Consider the following 17,356-nt stretch of genomic DNA (forward strand, 5'->3'; position numbering starts at 1 on the left):
TTGGGAATTCCCACCTTCTGCTTGGGCACCACCCTGGCAAAGACTCGGATGTGTGGGATGAGGCGCAGGAGCCGTTCCCGATCCCGGCTCCGGAGGTGCTCCAGCCCCTCCCCCTCCCATTCCCAGCCTCCAAACCTTGGGAATTCCCAGCTGGAAAAGGCTCTGGGAGTGTCCAGGAACACCCTGAGCCTCATCCCAGATTCCAAACCTTGGGAATTCCCAGCTGGAACAGACTCAGGATTGTTCAGGATAACACCCTGAGCCTCACATCCAATCCTCCAAATCTTGGGAATTCTGAGCTGGAAAGGGCTCAGGATTGTCCAGGAACACCCTGAGCCTCATTCCAGGGTTCCAAACCTTGGGAATTCTGAGCTAAAATGGACTCAGGATTGTCCAGGACCACAATGGGACTTTCCCCCAGATTCCAAACCTTGGGAATTCGGGGTTGGAAAGGGCTTGGGATTATTCAGGATAACACCCTGATCCTCACATCCAATCCTCCAAATCTTGGGAATTCTGAGCTGGAAGAGGCTCAGGATTGTCCAGGAACACCCTGAGCCTCATCCCAGACTCCAAGAGCTCCCAAATTCTGGGAATTCCAAGTTGGAAAAGGTTGATGATTGTTCAGGGTAACACCCTGATCCTCACATCCAATCCTCCAAATCTTGGGAATTCTGAGCTGGAAAAGGCTCAGGATTGTCCAGGAACACCCTGAGCCTCATTCCCAGATTCCAAACCTTGGGAATTCCAAGCTGGAAAAGGCTCAGGATTGTCCAGGAACACCCTGAGCCTCATTCCCAGATTCCAAAGGTTGGGAATTCCCAGCTGGAATGAACTCAGGATTGTCCAGGAACACCCTGAGCCTCATTCCCAGATTCCAAACCTTGGGAATTCGAGCTTGGAATGGGCTTAGGATTGTTCAGGATACACAGGACACCTGAGTCTCATTCCCAGATTCCAAATCTTGGGAATTTGGGGTTGGAATGGGCTCAGGATTGTCCAGGACCACCCTGAGCCTCATCCCAAGGTTCCAGGAGATCCCAACTTTGGGAATTCCCTGGGCTGTCCCACCTTCTGCTTGGGCACCACCCTGGCAAACCTTGGGAATTCGGGGTTGGAATGGACTCAGGATTGTCCAGGACCACAATGGGACTTTCCCCCAGATTCCAAAGGTTGGGAATTCCCACCTTCTGCTTGGGCACCACCCTGGCAAAGACTCGGATGTGTGGGATGAGGCGCAGGAGCCGTTCCCGATCCCGGCTCCGGAGGTGCTCCAGCCCCTCCCCCTCCCATTCCCAGCCTCCAAACCTTGGGAATTCTGAGCTAAAATGGACTCAGGATTGTCCAGGAACACCCTGAGCCTCATTCCCAGATTCCAAACCTTGGGAATTCCCAGCTGGAAAAGGCTGAGGATTGTTCAGGATAACACCCTGATCCTCACATCCAATCCTCCAAATCTTGGGAATTCTGAGCTGGAAAGGGCTCAGGATTGTTCAGGAACACCCTGAGCCTCATTCCAGGGTTCCAAACCTTGGGAATTCCAGGCTGGAAAGGGATCAGGATTGTCCAGGACCACAATGGGACTCTTCCCAGGGTTGGAAAAGGCTCAGGATAACACCCTGATCCTCACATCCAATCCTCCAAACCTTGGGAATTCCAAGCTGGAAAAGGCTCAGGATTGTCCAGGAACACCCTGAGCCTCATTCCCAGACTCCAAGAGCTCCAAATTTGGGAATTCTGAGCTGGAATAGGGCTGATGATTGTTCAGGATAACACCCTGAGCCTCATCCCAGATTCCAAACCTTGGGAATTCTGAGCTGGAATGGGCTCAGGATTGTCCAGGAACACCCTGAGCCTCATTCCCAGATTCCAAACCTTGGGAATTCCAAGCTGGAAAAGGCTCAGGATTGTCCAGGAACACCCTGAGCCTCATTCCCAGATTCCAAACCTTGGGAATTCCCAGCTGGAATGAACTCAGGATTGTCCAGGAACACCCTGAGCCTCATTCCCAGATCCCAAACCTTGGGAATTCGAACTTGAATGGGCTTAGGGATCTTCAGGATAACAACAGGGACACCCTGAGTCTCATTCCCAGATTCCAAACCTTGGGAATTTCGAGCTGGAAATAGGCTTAGAATTGTCCAGGACCACCCTGAGCCTCATCCCAAGGTTCCAGGAGATCCCAACTTTGGGAATTCCCTGGGCTGTCCCACCTTCTGCTTGGGCACCACCCTGGCAAACCTTGGGAATTCGGGGTTGGAATGGACTCAGGATTGTCCAGGACCACAATGGGACTTTCCCCCAGATTCCAAAGGTTGGGAATTCCCACCTTCTGCTTGGGCACCACCCTGGCAAAGACTCGGATGTGTGGGATGAGGCGCAGGAGCCGCTCCCGATCCCGGCTCCGGAGGTGCTCCAGCCCCTCCCCCGTCAGGCAGAGGTCGAAGGGCTCCGTCAGCTCCCGCTGGGATTTCGGGAATGCCGGGAGAGCCACGGAGCCGTCCCGGGATTGCCACTGCCACGGAGAGCCTGGAATGGGGGGGATAAAGGGAGAGAGGGGGGAAAGTTGGGAATGTGACGGAGTTATCGCGGGGATCGGCAGGGATGGGGGAAATTTCGGGGGATTTGGGATTTGTTTTGGGGATTTTTTGGGGATTTTTGGGGGTTTTTTGGGGGTTCATTTTGGGAATTTTTGGGTTTACTTTTTGGGGTTTTTGGGAATTTTGGGGGTTTGGGGGTTATTTTGGGGTTTTTGGGTTTATTTTTGGTGGGTTTGGGGGGTTTTTGGGTTTATTTTTGGGGTTTTGGGTTTATTTTGGGGATTTTTGGGTGGGGTTTGTCTTATTTCTGGGGTTTTGAGTTTATTTTGGGGATTTTGGGGTTTATTTTGGGGGATTTTTGGGGTTTGGGTTTATTTTGGGGGTTTTGGGTTTATTTTGGGGATTTTTGGGTTTAGGGTTTATTTGGGGATTTTTGGTGGTTTTGGGTTTATTTTGGGGACTTTAGGATTTTTGGGGCCTTTGGGTTTATTTTTGGGGATTTTTGGGTTATTTTGGGAGTTTATTTTAGTTAGGGTTATTTTGGGGTTTTTGGGGTTTTATTTTTGGTGGGTTTTTGGGGGTTTTGGGTTTATTTTTGGTATTTTTGGTTTATTTTCGGGGATTTTTGGTTTTTTGGGGTTTTTGGTCTATTTTGGGGTTTTGGGTCTTATTTTAGATTTTTTGGGAGTTTTGGGATTTGTGATTGTTTATTGCCTTTGGGTTTTTTGGGGTTTTTGTTATTTTTGAGATTTTTCTGGGGTCATTTTGGGGGATTTATTTTGGGATTTATTTTTGGGGCTTTTTTGGGTTTATTTTTGGGGTTTTGGGGTTTATTTTTAGAGTTTTATGGGGGTTTATGTTTTGGGATTTTTTACGGGGATTTTGGGGTTTTTGGGTGTTATTTTGGGGATTTTTGGGGGTTTATTTTGGGGTTTGGGGCTTATTTTTGGGGCATTTTAGGCTTATTTTGGGGATTTTGTGTTTTGGATTCATTTTTGGGCTCATTTCGGGTCTTATTTTGGGGATTTTGGGGTTTTGGGTTTATTTATTTGGGGTTTTGGGGTTTATTTTGGTGGTTTTGGGGTTTATTTTTGGGTGGTTTTGGGGTTTATTTTTGGGTGTTAGTGTTTTGGGGATTTGGGTTGTGGGGTTTTTGGGCTTAGTTTTGGGCATTTTGGGTCTTATTTTGGGGATTTTAGGGGTTTTAGGGCTTATTTTGGGTGGTTTTTGGGAATTATTTTGGGGATTTTGGGGTTTTCGGGTTTTAGATTTTGGGTTTTAGTTGTTTGACATTTTAGGGGTTTGGGGTTTAGTTGGGTATTTTTCGGGTTTTGGGGATTTTAGGGTTTATTTTGGGGATTTTTGTGGGTTTATTTTGGGGGGTTTAGGGCTTATTTTTTGGGGGCATTTTGGGGTTATTTTGGGGATTTTTGTGTTTTTTTGGACTCATTTTGGGCATTTTTCGGGTCTTATTTTGGGGATTTTGGGGGGTTTTTTGGGTTTATTTTTTGGGAGTTTTGGGGTTTATTTTAGGGTTTTGGGGTTATTTTTGGTGGTTTTTGGGTTTATTTTAGGGTTTATTTAGGGATTTTGTGGGTTTTGGGCTTATTTTGGGCATTTTTGGTCTTATTTTGGGGATTTTTGGGGGTTTTGGAGGCTCATTTGTAGGGTTTTTGGGAATTATCTGGGGATTTTGGGGAGGTTTTGGGGATTTTTAGGGTTTTGGGTTTATTTGGGGATTTTTGGGGGTTTGGGTTTATTTTTGGGGATTTTGGGGTTTATTTTGCATGGGATTTTGGGGGTTTGGGTTTATTTTGGGGATTTTTGGAGTTTAGGGTTTATTTTGGGGTTTTGGGTTTATTTCTGGGGATTTTGGGGTTTCGGGGGTTTTGGGGGATTTTTGGAGTTTGGGTTTATTTTTGGTGGTTTTAGGGGTTTATTTTGGGGATTTTTGTGGGGTTTGGGGTTTATTTTGGGGATTTTGGGGGGGTTTGGGGTTTATTTTGGGGATTTTTGGGGATTTTTTGGGGGGCTTTTGGGTTTATTTTGGGGTTTTTTGGGTTTATTTTTGGTGGTTTTAGGGGTTTATTTTGGGTTTATTTTGGGGATTTTTTGGGGTTTTGGGGATTTTTGGGGGGCTTTTGGTTTATTTTTGGGGTTTTTTTTGAGGGGTTTTGGTTTATTTTGGGGATTTTTGGGGGGGTTTTGGGTTTATTTTGGGGTTTTTTGGGGGCATTTTTGGAGGTTTTGGGTTTATTTTGGGGATTTTTGGGGGGAATTTCAAGGGATTTGGGGGTTTATTTTGGGGATTTTGGGTGGGTTTTTTGGGTTTATTTTGGGGTTTTGGTGTTTATTTTTGGTGGGTTTTTGGGGTTTATTTTGGAGTGTATTTTGAGGATTTTGTGGGTTTTTTGGACTCATTTTGGGCATTTTTCGGGTCTTATTTTGGGGATTTTTTGGGTTTATTTTTTGGGGGATTTTTGGGGGATTTTTTGGGGGGTTTTTTTTGGGTTTATTTTTGGTGGGTTTTTGGGGTTTATTTTGGGGCTTATTTTGGAGATTTTTGTGGGTTTTTTGGACTTATTTTGAGCATTTTTTGGGTCTTATTTTGGGGATTTTTGTGGGGTTTTTTTGGGATTTGTGTAGTTTTTTTGGGCTTATTTTGGGGATTTTTTGTGGGTTTTTTGGGTTCATTTTGAGAGGTTTTTTGGGAATTATTTTGGGGATTTTGGGGGGTTTTTTGGGCTTATATTGGAATTTTTTCAGCTCTTGTTTTGGGGATTTTTGGGGTTATTTTGGGGTTTTTGGGTTTATTTTTGGTGGGTTTTTGGGGTTTATTTTGGGGGGCTTATTTTAGGGATTTTTTTTTTGGTTTTTTGGGCTCATTTTGGGCATTTTTCAGGTCTTATTTTGGGGATTTTTTGGGGTTTATTTTTTGGGGGGTTTTGGGGGTTATTTTGGGGATTTTTGTTGGCTTTTTGGGTTTATTTTTGGTGGGTTTTTGGGCTTTATTTTGGGGCTTATTTTGAGGATTTTGGAGGGTTTTTTGGGCTCATTTTGGGCATTTTTCAGGTCTTATTTTGGGGGTTTTTTTGGGTTTATTTTGGGGATTTTTGGGGGTTTATTTTGGGGATTTTGGGGGGTTTTTTTGGCTCATTTTGAGTATTTTTTTGGGTCTTATTTTGGGGGTTTTTTTGGGTTTATTTTGGGGATTTTTGGGGGTTTATTTTGGGGATTTTTGGGGGTTTTTTGGGCTCATTTTGGGCATTTTTTGGGTCTTATTTTGGGGTTTTTTGGGTTTATTTTGGGGCTTATTTTTTGGGGCTTATTTTGGGGATTTTGGTGGATTTTTTGGGTTTATTTTGGGCATTTTTCGGGTCTTATTTTGGGGGTTTTTTTGGGTTTATTTTGAGCATTTTTCGGGTCTTATTTTGGGGATTTTTTGTGTTTTTTTTGGGCTCATTTCGGGTTTTTTTTTTAGGATTTTTGGGGGGTTTTGTGTTTATTTTGGGGTTTTGGTGTTTATTTTTGGTGGGGTTTTGGGGTTTATTTTGGGGCTTATTTTGGGGATTTTTGGGGGGTTTTTGGGCTTATTTTGGGCATTTTTCGGGTCTTATTTTGGGCATTTTTCAGGTGTTATTTTGGGCATTTATCGGGTCTTATTTTGGGCATTTTTCTGGTCTTATTTTGGGGATTTTTGTGGTTTTTTTGAGCTCATTTGGGGTTTTGTTTTTAGGAATTATTCTGCCCATCCCAAATCCCTTTCCAGGCACCTTTGGAAGGCGGTTTATTTTGGTTTTTTTGGGTTTATTTTGGGGATTTTTGGGGGGTTTTTTGGGCTTATTTTGGGCATTTTTCAGGCCTTATTTTGTGGATTTTTGTGGGGTTTTTTGGGCATTTTTGTGGGTTTTTTTGGGGATTTTTGGGGGTTTTTTGGGTCTTATTTTGGGGGGTTTTTTGGGCTCATTTTGGGGTTTTTTTTGGGAATTATTTTGGGGATTTTTGTGGGTTTTTTGGGCTCATTTTGGGCATTTTTCGGGTCTTATTTTGCGGATTTTTTTGGGCTTATTGTTTGGGGGGTTTTCGGGCTTATTTTTAGGGAATTTTGGGGTTTCTTTTGGGGCTTATTTTGGGGATTTTTGGGGGGTTTTTTGGGCTTATTTTGGGCATTTTTCAGGCCTTATTTTGTGGATTTTTCAGGCCTTATTTTGGGGATTTTTGTGGGTTTTCTGGACTTATTTTGGGCATTTTTCAGGTCTTATTTTGGGGATTTTTGTGGTTTTTTGAGCTCATTTGGGGTTTTTTTTGGGGAATTATTCTGCCCATCCCAAATCCCTTTGGGGGCACCTTTGGAAGTTGGAGGCTGCAGGATGAGGGTCTTCTCCTTCTGCAGGAAGTGCAGCTCCCTGGCCACGTGGCAGGCGGTCAGGGGGTTGTCCCCAGTGATCATCACCACCTGCAGGATGGGGAATTTTGGGAATTCCAGGAATTTCCTGGGAGGGAATTTTCCTCCCGCCCACAAAATTCCCGCCTGGATTTTGGGGTAAGTCACAACTCCTCCTTTTTATCCCACCCCAAAAACAACCCCAGCTCCACAAGAATTTCCCTCTTTTCCACCTATTTTCCTTTTTTCCCCCCTTTTTTCCCCCTTTTCCCTCATTCCAGAGGCTCCCAACTCTCTGGAAGCGGCACTTGGGGCCAGGCTTTAATGGTTGGATCCAGCAATTCCCAACAGCTTTTCCAACATTCCCTGTCCCACCAGGACAATTCCCACCCCAAAACCAACCCCATCTCCACAGCATTTCCCTCTTTTCCCACCTATTTTCCCTCTTTCCCCTCTCTTTTCCCCATTTCCCCTCATTCCAGAGGCTCCCAATCCTTGGGAATTGCACTTGGGTCACTTTTTAATGGTTCAACTCAACGATCCCAGAGTCTTTTCCAACATTTCCCCTGCTTTCCCACCAGGATTTTCCCACCTCTTTTCCCTTCATCTTCCCCTCTCTTTTCCCTCTTTCCCCTCTCTTTTCCCTCCATTTCCCCCCTTTTTTCCCTCTTTTCCACCTATCTTCCCTCTTTCCCCTCTCTTTTCCCTCTTTCCCCTCTATTTTCCCTCCATTTTCCCCCTTTTTTCTCTCTTTTCCACCTCTTTTCCCTCTATTTTCCCTCCATTTTCCCCCCTTTTTTCCCTCTTTCCCCTCTATTTCCCCTCCATTTTCCCCCTCTTTTCCCTCCATTTTCCCCCCTTTTTTCCCTCTTTTCCACCTCTTTTCCCTCTTTCCCTCCATTTTCCCCCTTTTCCCCCCTATTTTCCCACGTATTTTCCCTCTTTCCCCTCTCTTTCCCTCTTTTTTCCCTCTTTTTTCCCTCTCTATTTTCCCTCTCTTTTCCTCCTTTCCTCTTTTTTCCCTCCATTTTCCCCTTTTTTCCCTCTTTCCCCTCTACTTTTCCTCTCATTTTCCCTCTTTCCCTCTTTTTCCATCTTTCCTCTCTATTTTCCTCTCCATTTTCCCTCTCTTTCCTCTTTCTACCTTTTTCCCTCCTTTCTTTTCCTCTCTTTTTCTCCTCTTTCCCTCTCTCTCCTCTTTCCTCTCTCTTTTCCTCTTTCCTCTCTCTTTTCCTCTTTCCTCTCTCTTTTCCTCTTTCCTCTCTCTTTTCCTCTTTCCTCTCTCTTTTCCTCTTTCCTCTCTCTTTTCCTCTTTCCTCTCTTTTCCCTCTTTCCTCTCTCTTTTCCTCTTTCCTTTCTCCTTTCCTTTTCCCTCTTTCTCTTTCCTCTCTCATTTTCCCTTTCCTCTCTTTCCCTCTTTCCTCTCTTTTTCCCTCTTTCCCTCTCTTTTCCTCTTTCCTCTCTTTCCTCTTTCCCTCTTTTCCCTCTTTCCTCTATCCTCTTTTCCTCTCTCTTTCCTCTTTCCTCTCTCTTTTCCTCTTTCCTCCCTCTTTTCCTCTTTCCTCTCCCTCTTTTCCACCTCTTTCCCCTCTTTTTTCCTCTTTTCCCCTCTCTTTTCCCTCTTTCCCCTCTCTTTTCCTCTTTCCTCTCTCTTTTCCCTCTTTTCCCTCTCTTTTCCCTCTTTCCCTCTCTTTCCTTTCTCCTCTATTTTCCCTCTTTCCCCTCTTTTCCTCTTTTCTCCTCTCTTTTCCTCTTTTCCCTCTTTCCCCTCTATTTTCCCTCTTTCCCCTCTTTCCCACCTATTTTCCCACCTCTTTTCCCCTTCTTTTCCCTCTTTTCCTCTCTTTTCCCTCCATTTTCCCCCTTTTTCCCCTCCATTTCCCCTTTCCCCCTCTATTTTCCCTCTTTTCCCCTCTTTTTTCCCCTCTTTTCCACCTCTTTCCCCTCTATTTTCCCTCTTTCCCACCTCTTTTCCCTCTTTTCCCTCTCTTTTCCCCTCTATTTTCCCTCTTCTTTTCCATCTTTTTTCCCCTCTTCCTCTCTATTTTCCCTCCATTTTCCCCCCTTTTTTCCCTCTTTTCCACCTCTTTTCCCTCTTTCCCCCCTTTTTTCCCTCTTTTCCACCTCTATTCCACCTATTTCCCCTCTTTCCTCTCTATTCTCCCTGTTTCCCCTCTCTTTTCCCTCCATTTCCCTCTTTTCCTCTATTTTCCCTCTATTTCCCTCTTTTTCCCTCTTTCCCACCTATTTTCCTCTTTTCCTCCATTTTCCCTCTTTTCCCCTCTATTTTCCCTCTTTTCCCCTCTATTTTCCCTCTTTCCCCCCTTTTTTCCCTCTTTTCCCTCTATTTTCCCTCTTTCCCCTCTCCCTCCATTTTCTCCCCTTTTTTCCCTCTTTTCCCTCTTTCCCCTCTATTTTCCCTCTTTCCCCATCTCTCTTTTCCCCTCTTTCCTCCTCTTTTCCCCTCTCTTTTTCCCTCTTTTCCATCTTTTTTCCTTCTCTCTATTTTCCTCCATTTTCCCTCTTTTTCCCTCTATTTTCCCTCTTCTTTCCCTCTTTTCCCTCTTTTCCCTCTTTTCCATCCTCTATTTCCCACCTATTTCCCTCTTTCCTCTCTATTTTCCCTCTTTCCTCTCTTTTTCCTCCATTTCCCCTTTTTCCCTCTTTTTCCCACCTATTTTCCCACCTATTTTCCCTCTTTTTCCTCCATTTCCCTCTTTTTCCTCTTTTCCCTCTTTCCACCTCTTTTTCCCTCTTTTCCCTCTATTTTCCCTCTTTCCCCTCTATTTTCCCTCCATTTCCCCCCTTTATTCCCTCTTTTCCCACCTATTTTCCCACCTATTTTTCCTCTTTCTCCTCCATTTTCCCCCCCTTTTTCCCCTCTTTTCCCTCTTTTCCCACCTCTTTTTCCACCTCTTTCCCCTCTATTTTCCCTCTTTCCCTCTCTTTTCCCTCCATTTCCCCCCCTTTTTTCCCTCTTTCCCACCTCTTTTCCCTCTTTTCCACCTCTTTCCCCTCTATTTTCCCTCCATTTCCCCCCCTTTATTCCCTCTTTTCCCACCTCTTTCCCACCTATTTTTCCACCTATTTTCCCACTTATTTTCCACCTCTTTCCCCTCTCTTTCCCCTCCATTCCCCCCTTTTTTCCCCTCTTTTCCCTCCATTTTCCCCCCTTTATTCCCTCTTTTCCCACCTATTTTCCCACCTATTTTCCCTCTTTCCCACCTATTTTCCCTCCATTTCCCCCCCTTTTTTTCCCCACCTATTTCCCCTCTCTTTTCCCTCTTTCCCCTCTCTTTTCCCTCCATTTTCCCCCCTTTTTTCCCCTCTTTTCCCACCTCTTTTCCCACCTATTTTCCCACTTATTTCTCACCTCTTTTCCCCCTTTCCCCTCCATCCCCCTCTTCCCCCTCATTCCCGACGCTCCCAACCCTTGGGAAGCGACCCCCCCAGAACTCTCAACACTCCCAAACCCTCCCAGGGTTTTTCCAAGCCCTCTTTTTTCCCTGGAATTGCCCCTCACGTGGTGGGAAGCGTTCTGGATCTCCCTGATGACGGCTTTGGAGTCGGCTTTGAGGGGGGAGGAGACCACGACGAAGCCCACGAACCTCAGCTCGCATTCCAAGCTCTCCCTCTTCAGATCACGCACCTGACGGCAGAAAAAATCAGGAAAAGTTTGGGGAAACTCGGGGAAAAAATTGGGAAAAGTTTGGGAAAACTCTACTAAAAATTTGGGAAAAATTTGGGAAAAATTGGGGAAAATTTGGGAAAACTTTAGGAAAATTCTGGGAAAAAATTGGGAAAATTTGTTAAAGGTTTGGGAAAAGTTTGGGAAAAATGTGGGAAAACTCTGGGAAAACTCTGGGAAAAATTTGGGAAAACTTTGGGAAAAGTTTGGGAAAAGTTTGGGAAAACAAGAATAATCTGGGAAAAGTTTGGGAAAACTCTGGGAAAAGTTTGGGAAAACTTTGGAAAAATTTGGGAAAAGTTTGGGAAAAATTGGGGAAAAGTTTGGGAAAAGTTTGGGAAAAGTTTGGGAAAACTTAAGAATAATCTGGGAAAAGTTTGGGAAAACTTAAGAATAATCTGGGAAAAATTTGGGAAAACTCTGGGAAAAATTTGGGAAAACTCTGGGAAAACTTTGGGCAAAGAGCACCTCGCTTTTCCAAGCAGGTGGTTCCCTAACACCTGGAAAAAAATCCTGGAATGGCAGCTCAAAAAAAAGGTGATTTTCGGGTTTTTTTGGAGGCACCAAACTCCTCATTCCCAATTAAAAACCCCAAGGAATTCCACCCCAAAACCCCTCCAGGAATTCCAAGGAAAAACCCCGACCCCCCTTCCCAAGCAGAAATCCGGGAACAGCACCGGGAACACAAATCCCAATAAAAAAACCCCCACTGAGCTCTCCATTTTCCCAAAAAATCCCCTTTTTAGCAGCAAATCCAGCCCCCCCATCCCAAAAAAACCTCCTTTTCTTCCCAAAAAATCCCTTTTTCCTTGGATTTGAAGGTTGGGAAGTTAAAATTCACCTGCTGGTGGGTGAGGGGTCCCAATTCCTTGTAGCCCAGGGCCAAAACTCGAGCCCCCTCGTGGGAGATTTCCCGGTGCACGGCGTGGTAGTCGCTGGGACAGTGGGATAACTGCAGGGAACAAAAAAACAGGGATAAAAGATGGGATTTAGGGGATTTCAGGGATTTCAGGGATTTTTCAGGAGGAGATTTGAGGGGTTTGGGGGAAAAATGGGGAGAGAATAAGGGGGAAAGAGATTTTGGGATTGACACTTGTTCTTCCCTAAAAATTTTGGGACAAGTCCCTCATCCTGTCCATTCCTAAAACTTTGGGATTGTCACTTCTCCATCCCCAAAACCCTGGGATTTATCACCTGTCCATCCCTAAAACTTTGGGATAAGTCCCCCATCATTTCCTTCCCAAAACCCCTGGGAATAATCACCAGTCCATCCCTAAAACTTTGGGACAAGTCCCTCATCCTTTCCTTCCCCAAAACCCTGGCATTAATCACCTGTCCATCCCTAAAACTTTGGGATAAATTCCCCATCCTGTTCTTCCCAAAAACTTTGGGATTAATCACCTGTCCTTCCCAGAAACTTTGGGATTAATCACCTCCATCCTGGGATATCACCTGTCCTCCAAAAACTTTGGATTAATCACCTGTCCATCCTAAAAACTTTGGGATAAGTCCCCATTCCTTTCCTTCCCAAAAACTCTGGGATTAATCACCAATCCTTCCCAAAAACTCTGGGATCAAGTCATCCCATTCATTTCCTTCCCAAAAACTCTGGGATTAATCACCAATCCATCCCAAAAATTTTGGGACAAGTCCCTCATCCTGTCCATCCCAAAAACCCTGGGATTAATCACCTGTCCATCCCAAAAACTCTGGGATTTATCACCCGTCCATCCCAAAAACTTTGGGATAAATCCCCCATCCTTTCCATTCCCAAAACTCTGGGAATCATCACCTGTCCATCCCAAAAATTTTGGGACAAGTCCCCCATCCTTTCCTTCCCAAAAACTTTGGGATTAATCACCTGTCCATTCCAAAAACTCTGGGATTAATCACCTGTCCATCCCCAAAAAATTGGGATTAATCACCTGTCCTTCCCAAAACTTTGGGATTAGTCCCCATCCTGTCCTTCCCAAAACTTTGGGATTAATCACTTGTCCTTCCCAAAACTTTGGGATTGTCACTTGTCCTTCCCAAAAACTCTGGGATTAATCACCAATCCATCCCAAAAATTTTGGGACAAGTCCCTCATCCTGTCCATCCCAAAAACCCTGGGATTAATCACCTGTCCTTCCCAAAAACTCAGGGATTAATCACCTGTCCATCACAAAAAAATTGATTAACCCTGGGCATCCTAAACTGATCGATCACTAGTCCATCCCTAAAACTTCTGGGATTTGTCACTTCGTCCATCCCCAAAACTCTGGGATTAATCCCCCATCCTTTCCTTCCCAAAAACTTTGGGATTGTCACTTGTCCTTCCCAAAAACTCTGGGATTAATCACCAATCCATCCCAAAAACTTTGGGATTGTCACTTTTCCTTCCTAAAAACTTTGGGATTGTCACTTGTCCTTCCCAAAAACTTTGGGATTAATCACCTGTCCTTCCCAAAAACTTTGGGATAAGTCCCCCATTCCTTCACTTTGGGATTAATCACCGATTGTCACTTGTCTTCCTAAAACTTTGGGATTAATCACCTGTCCATCCTAAAACTTTGGGATTATCACCTGTCCTTCCCAGAAACTTTGGGATTGTCACACTGTCCATTCCTAAAACTTTGGGATTGTCACTTGTCCTTCCCTAAAACTTTGGGATTGTCACTTGTCCTTCCTAAAAACTTTGGGACAAGTCCCCCATCCTTTCCTTCCCAAAAATCCTGGCATTAATCACCAATCCATCCCAAAAACTTTGGGATTGTCACTTTTCCTTCCTAAAACTTTGGGATTGTCACCTGTCCATCCCAAAAATTTTGGGACAAGTCCGTCATCCTGTCCATCCCAAAAACTTTGGGATTAATCACCTGTCCTTCCTAAAAATTTTGGGATTAATCACCTGTCCATCCCAAAAACTCTGGGATTAATCACCAATCCATCCCAAAAACTTTGGGATTGTCACTTGTCCATCCCCAAAACCTTGGGATTAATCACCTGTCCTTCCCAAAAACTTTGGGATTGTCACTTGTCCTTCTCAAAAACTTTGGGATTGTCACTTTTCCTTCCTAAAAACTTTGGGATTAATCACCTTTCCTTCCTAAAAACTTTGGGATTGTCACTTGTCCATCCCAAAAACCCCGGGATTAATCACCAGTCCTTCCCAAAAACTTTGAGATAAATTCCCCATCCTGTTCATCCCAAAAACCCTGGGAATAATCACCTTTCCATCCCAAAAAATTGGGATTGTCACCTGTCCATCCCAAAAATTTTGGGACAAGTCCCCCATCCTTTCCTTCCCAAAAACTCTGGGAATAATCACCAATCCATCCCAAAAACTTTGGGATTAGTCACCTGTCCTTCCCAAAAACTCTGGAACAAGTCCCCCATCCTGTCCTTCCCAAAAACTCTGGGATTAATCACCTGTCCATCCCAAAAACTTTGGGACAAGTCCCTCATCCCATCCATCCCCAAAGTGACAAATCCCACCTCCAAGGAAGGAAACATCCCAACTCCAAACAGGGAAAATTCCTATTCCAAAGAGGGAAAATCCCAACACCAAAGAGGGAAAAATCCCAACTCCAAGGAAGGAAAAATCCCAACCCCAAAAAGGGCAAAATCCCAACTAAAAGGAGTGAAAAATTCCTATTCCAGAGAGTGAAAAATCCCAACTCCAAAGAGGGAAAAATTCCACCTCCAAGGAGGGTAAAATTCCTATTCCAAAGAAGGAAAAATCCCAACTAAAAGGAGTGAAAAATTCCTATTCCAAAGAGGGCAAAATCCCAACTCCAAATAAGTAAAAATCCCAATTCCAACCAGTGACAAATTCCACTTCCAAAGATGGAAAATTCCTATTACAAAGAAGGAAAAATCCCAACTCCAAAGAGGGAAAAATCCCAACTCCAACCAGTGACAAATTCCACTTCCAAACAGTGGAAATGGACCCAAAATTCAGCAAAATTCCAACAAAAAGGACTGAAAAATTCCTATTCCAAAGAATAAAAACCCCACCTCCAAAGAAACAAAAACCCCAACTCCAACCAGCGACAAATCCCACAAATCCCACCTCCAGAGAGGGAAAAATCCCAACTCCAAAGAGGGTAAAATCCCAACTCCAAGGAGGCAAAATTCCTATTCCAAAGAAGCAAAAATCCCACCTCCAAAGAAGCAAAAATCCCAACTCCAAAAAGGGCAAAATTCCTATTCCAAAGAGTGAAAAATCCCAACTCCAAAGAAGGAAAAATTCCTATTCCAAAGAGGGCAAAATTCCTATTCCATGAGAGGGAAAAATCCCAACTCCAAAGAGGGAAAAATCCCAACTCCAAAGAGGGAAAAATCCCAACTCCAAAGAAGTAAAAATCCCACCTCCAAAGAGGGCAAAATTCCTATTCCAAAGAAGGAAAAATCCCAACTCCAAAAAAGCAAAAATCCCAACTAAAAGGAGTGAAAAATTCCTATTCCAGAGAGGGCAAAATCCCAGTTCCAAGGAGGGAAAAATCCCACTTTCAAAGAAGCAAAAATCCCAACTAAAAGGAGTGAAAAATTCCTATTCCAGAGAGGGCAAAATTCCTATTGCAAAGAGGGAAAAATCCCAACTCCAAAGAGGGAAAAATCCCAACTCCAAAGAGGGAAAAATCCCAACTCCAAAGAGGGAAAAATCCCAACTCCAAAGAGGGCAAAATTCCTATTCTAAAGAATAAAAATCCCAACTCCAAAGAGGGCAAAACTCCTATTCCAAACAGGGAAAAATCCCAACTCTAGAGAGGGAAAAATCCCAACTCCAAAGAGGGAAAAATCCCAACTCCAAAGAAGGAAAAATCCCAACTCCAGAGAGGGAAAAATTCCTATTCCAAAGAAGCAAAATTCCTATTCCAAAGAAGCAAAAATCCCAACTCCAAAGAAGCAAAAATCCCAACTAAAAGGAGTGAAAAATTCCTATTCCAGAGAAGGTAAAATCCCAGTTCCAAAGAGGGAAAATTCCTATTCCAAAGAAGCAAAAATCCCAACTCCAAAGAGGGAAAAATCCCAATTAAAAAGAGGCAAAATTCCTATTCCAAAGAGGGAAAATTCCTATTCCAAAGAGGGAAAAATCCCAACTCCAAAGAAGCAAAAATCCCAACCCCAAGGAGGGCAAAATCCCAACTCCAACCAGTGACAAATTCCACTCCCAAAGAGGGAAAAATCCCGACTCCAAAGAAGCAAAAATCCCAACTAAAAGGAGGGAAAAATCCCAACTAAAAGGAGGCAGAAATCCCAACTCCAAAGAAGCAAAAATCCCAACTCCAAAGAGGGAAAAATCCCAACTAAAAGGAGGCAAAATTCCTATTCCAAAGAAGGAAAAATCCCAACTAAAAGGAGGTAAAAATTCCAACTCCAAAAAGGGAAAAATCCCAACTCCAACCAGTGACAAATCCCACCTCCAAAGAGGGAAAAATTCCTATTCCAAACAGGGCAAAACTCCTATTCCAAAGAGGGAAAAATCCCAACTCCAAAGAGGGAAAAATCCCAACCCCAAAGAATAAAAACCCCACCTCCAAAGAAACAAAAACCCCAACCCCAAGGCCACAAAACCCCCACTTTCACCAGCACCAAACCCCACCTCCCCACTCACCCCCCAAAAATTCCTTTTTTTTCCCCTTTTTCCCCTTTTTCCCCTTTTTTCCCCCAAAAAAACCCCCTCACCATGGGGTGCAGGGTCTCGGGGGCGCCCTTGACGGCGGCGACGAAGGCGGGCTCGGCGAGGCCGCCGCGCTCCAGCGACGCCAGCACCGCCATCCTCTTCAGGGCACTGGAGAAATGAAAGCGCTGGGGAATTTTCATCCCCGGAGTTTTTAGACCCCTTGGGAAAACTTTCTCATCTGGAAACAAAGAGACCAGGAAATCCTGAAGAGGGGGGTTGGAAATAAATTAAAATAATGGGGGAAAAAAAGGGGGTTTAGGGGAGATTTGGGTGGAATTCAGGTGGAATTCAAGATGGTTCAGGTGGAATTCAGATGGTTTGGGTGGGGTTTATGTGGAATTCAGGTGGGATTCAGGGGGATTTGGGTGGGATTCAGGAGGATTTGGGTGGGATTCAGGGGGATTTGGGTGGGATTCAGGGGATTGGGTGGGATTCAGGGGGATCTGGGTGGGATTCAGGGGGATTTGGGTGGAATTCAGGGGGATTTGGGTGGGATTCAGGTGGAATTCAAGACAATTCAGGTGGAATTCAGGGGGATTTGGGTGGGATTCAGATGGAATTCAAGATGGTTCAGGTGGAATTCAGGGGGATTTGGGTGGGATTCAGGGGGATTTGGGTGGAATTCAGGGGGATTTGGGTGGGATTCAGGGGGATTTGGGTGGGATTCAGGGGGATTTGGGTGGGATTCAGGGGGATCTGGGTGGGATTCAGGGCCCATCCTCTTCAGGGCACTGGAGAAATGAAAGCGCTGGGGAATTTTCATCCCCGGAGTTTTTAGACCCCTTGGGAAAACTTTCTCATCTGGAAACAAAGAGACCAGGAAATCCTGAAGAGGGGGGTTGGAAATAAATTAAAATAATGGGGGAAAAAAAGGGGGTTTAGGGGAGATTTGGGTGGAATTCAGGTGGAATTCAAGATGGTTCAGGTGGAATTCAGATGGTTTGGGTGGGGTTGGAATTCAGGTGGGATTCAGGTTGGGTGGGATTCAGGGATTGGTGGGATTCAGGGGTTGGGTGGGATTCAGGGGATCTGGGTGATTCAGGGGATTGGGTGGGATTCAGGGGATTGGGTGGAAT

At 44.5% G+C, this 17,356-nt stretch overlaps 1 protein-coding gene across 1 annotated transcript in view; it reads right to left on the reverse strand.

Annotated features, from left to right (window-relative positions):
- LOC126648348 (endoplasmic reticulum transmembrane helix translocase-like) overlaps positions 1–16,474 on the reverse strand; it is a gene marked incomplete at its 3' end in the record, with an annotated part of 31,987 nt that extends 15,513 nt beyond the window's left edge. Inside the window, exons 1-5 of the mRNA XM_050331169.1 lie at positions 16,283–16,474; positions 11,454–11,564; positions 10,448–10,573; positions 6,888–6,996; positions 2,330–2,529 (exon numbers count right to left, since the gene is read on the reverse strand). Coding sequence (XP_050187126.1) covers positions 2,330–2,529; positions 6,888–6,996; positions 10,448–10,573; positions 11,454–11,564; positions 16,283–16,420 — 684 coding nt within the window. The remainder of the gene's footprint in view (positions 1–2,329; positions 2,530–6,887; positions 6,997–10,447; positions 10,574–11,453; positions 11,565–16,282) is intronic.
- Positions 16,475–17,356: the final 882 nt, after the last annotated feature.

The sequence above is a fragment of the Myiozetetes cayanensis genome, unplaced genomic scaffold (genome assembly GCF_022539395.1).
Source record: "Myiozetetes cayanensis isolate MyiCay16 unplaced genomic scaffold, myiCay2020 scf491, whole genome shotgun sequence".
Taxonomy (NCBI): Eukaryota; Metazoa; Chordata; class Aves; order Passeriformes; family Tyrannidae; genus Myiozetetes; species Myiozetetes cayanensis.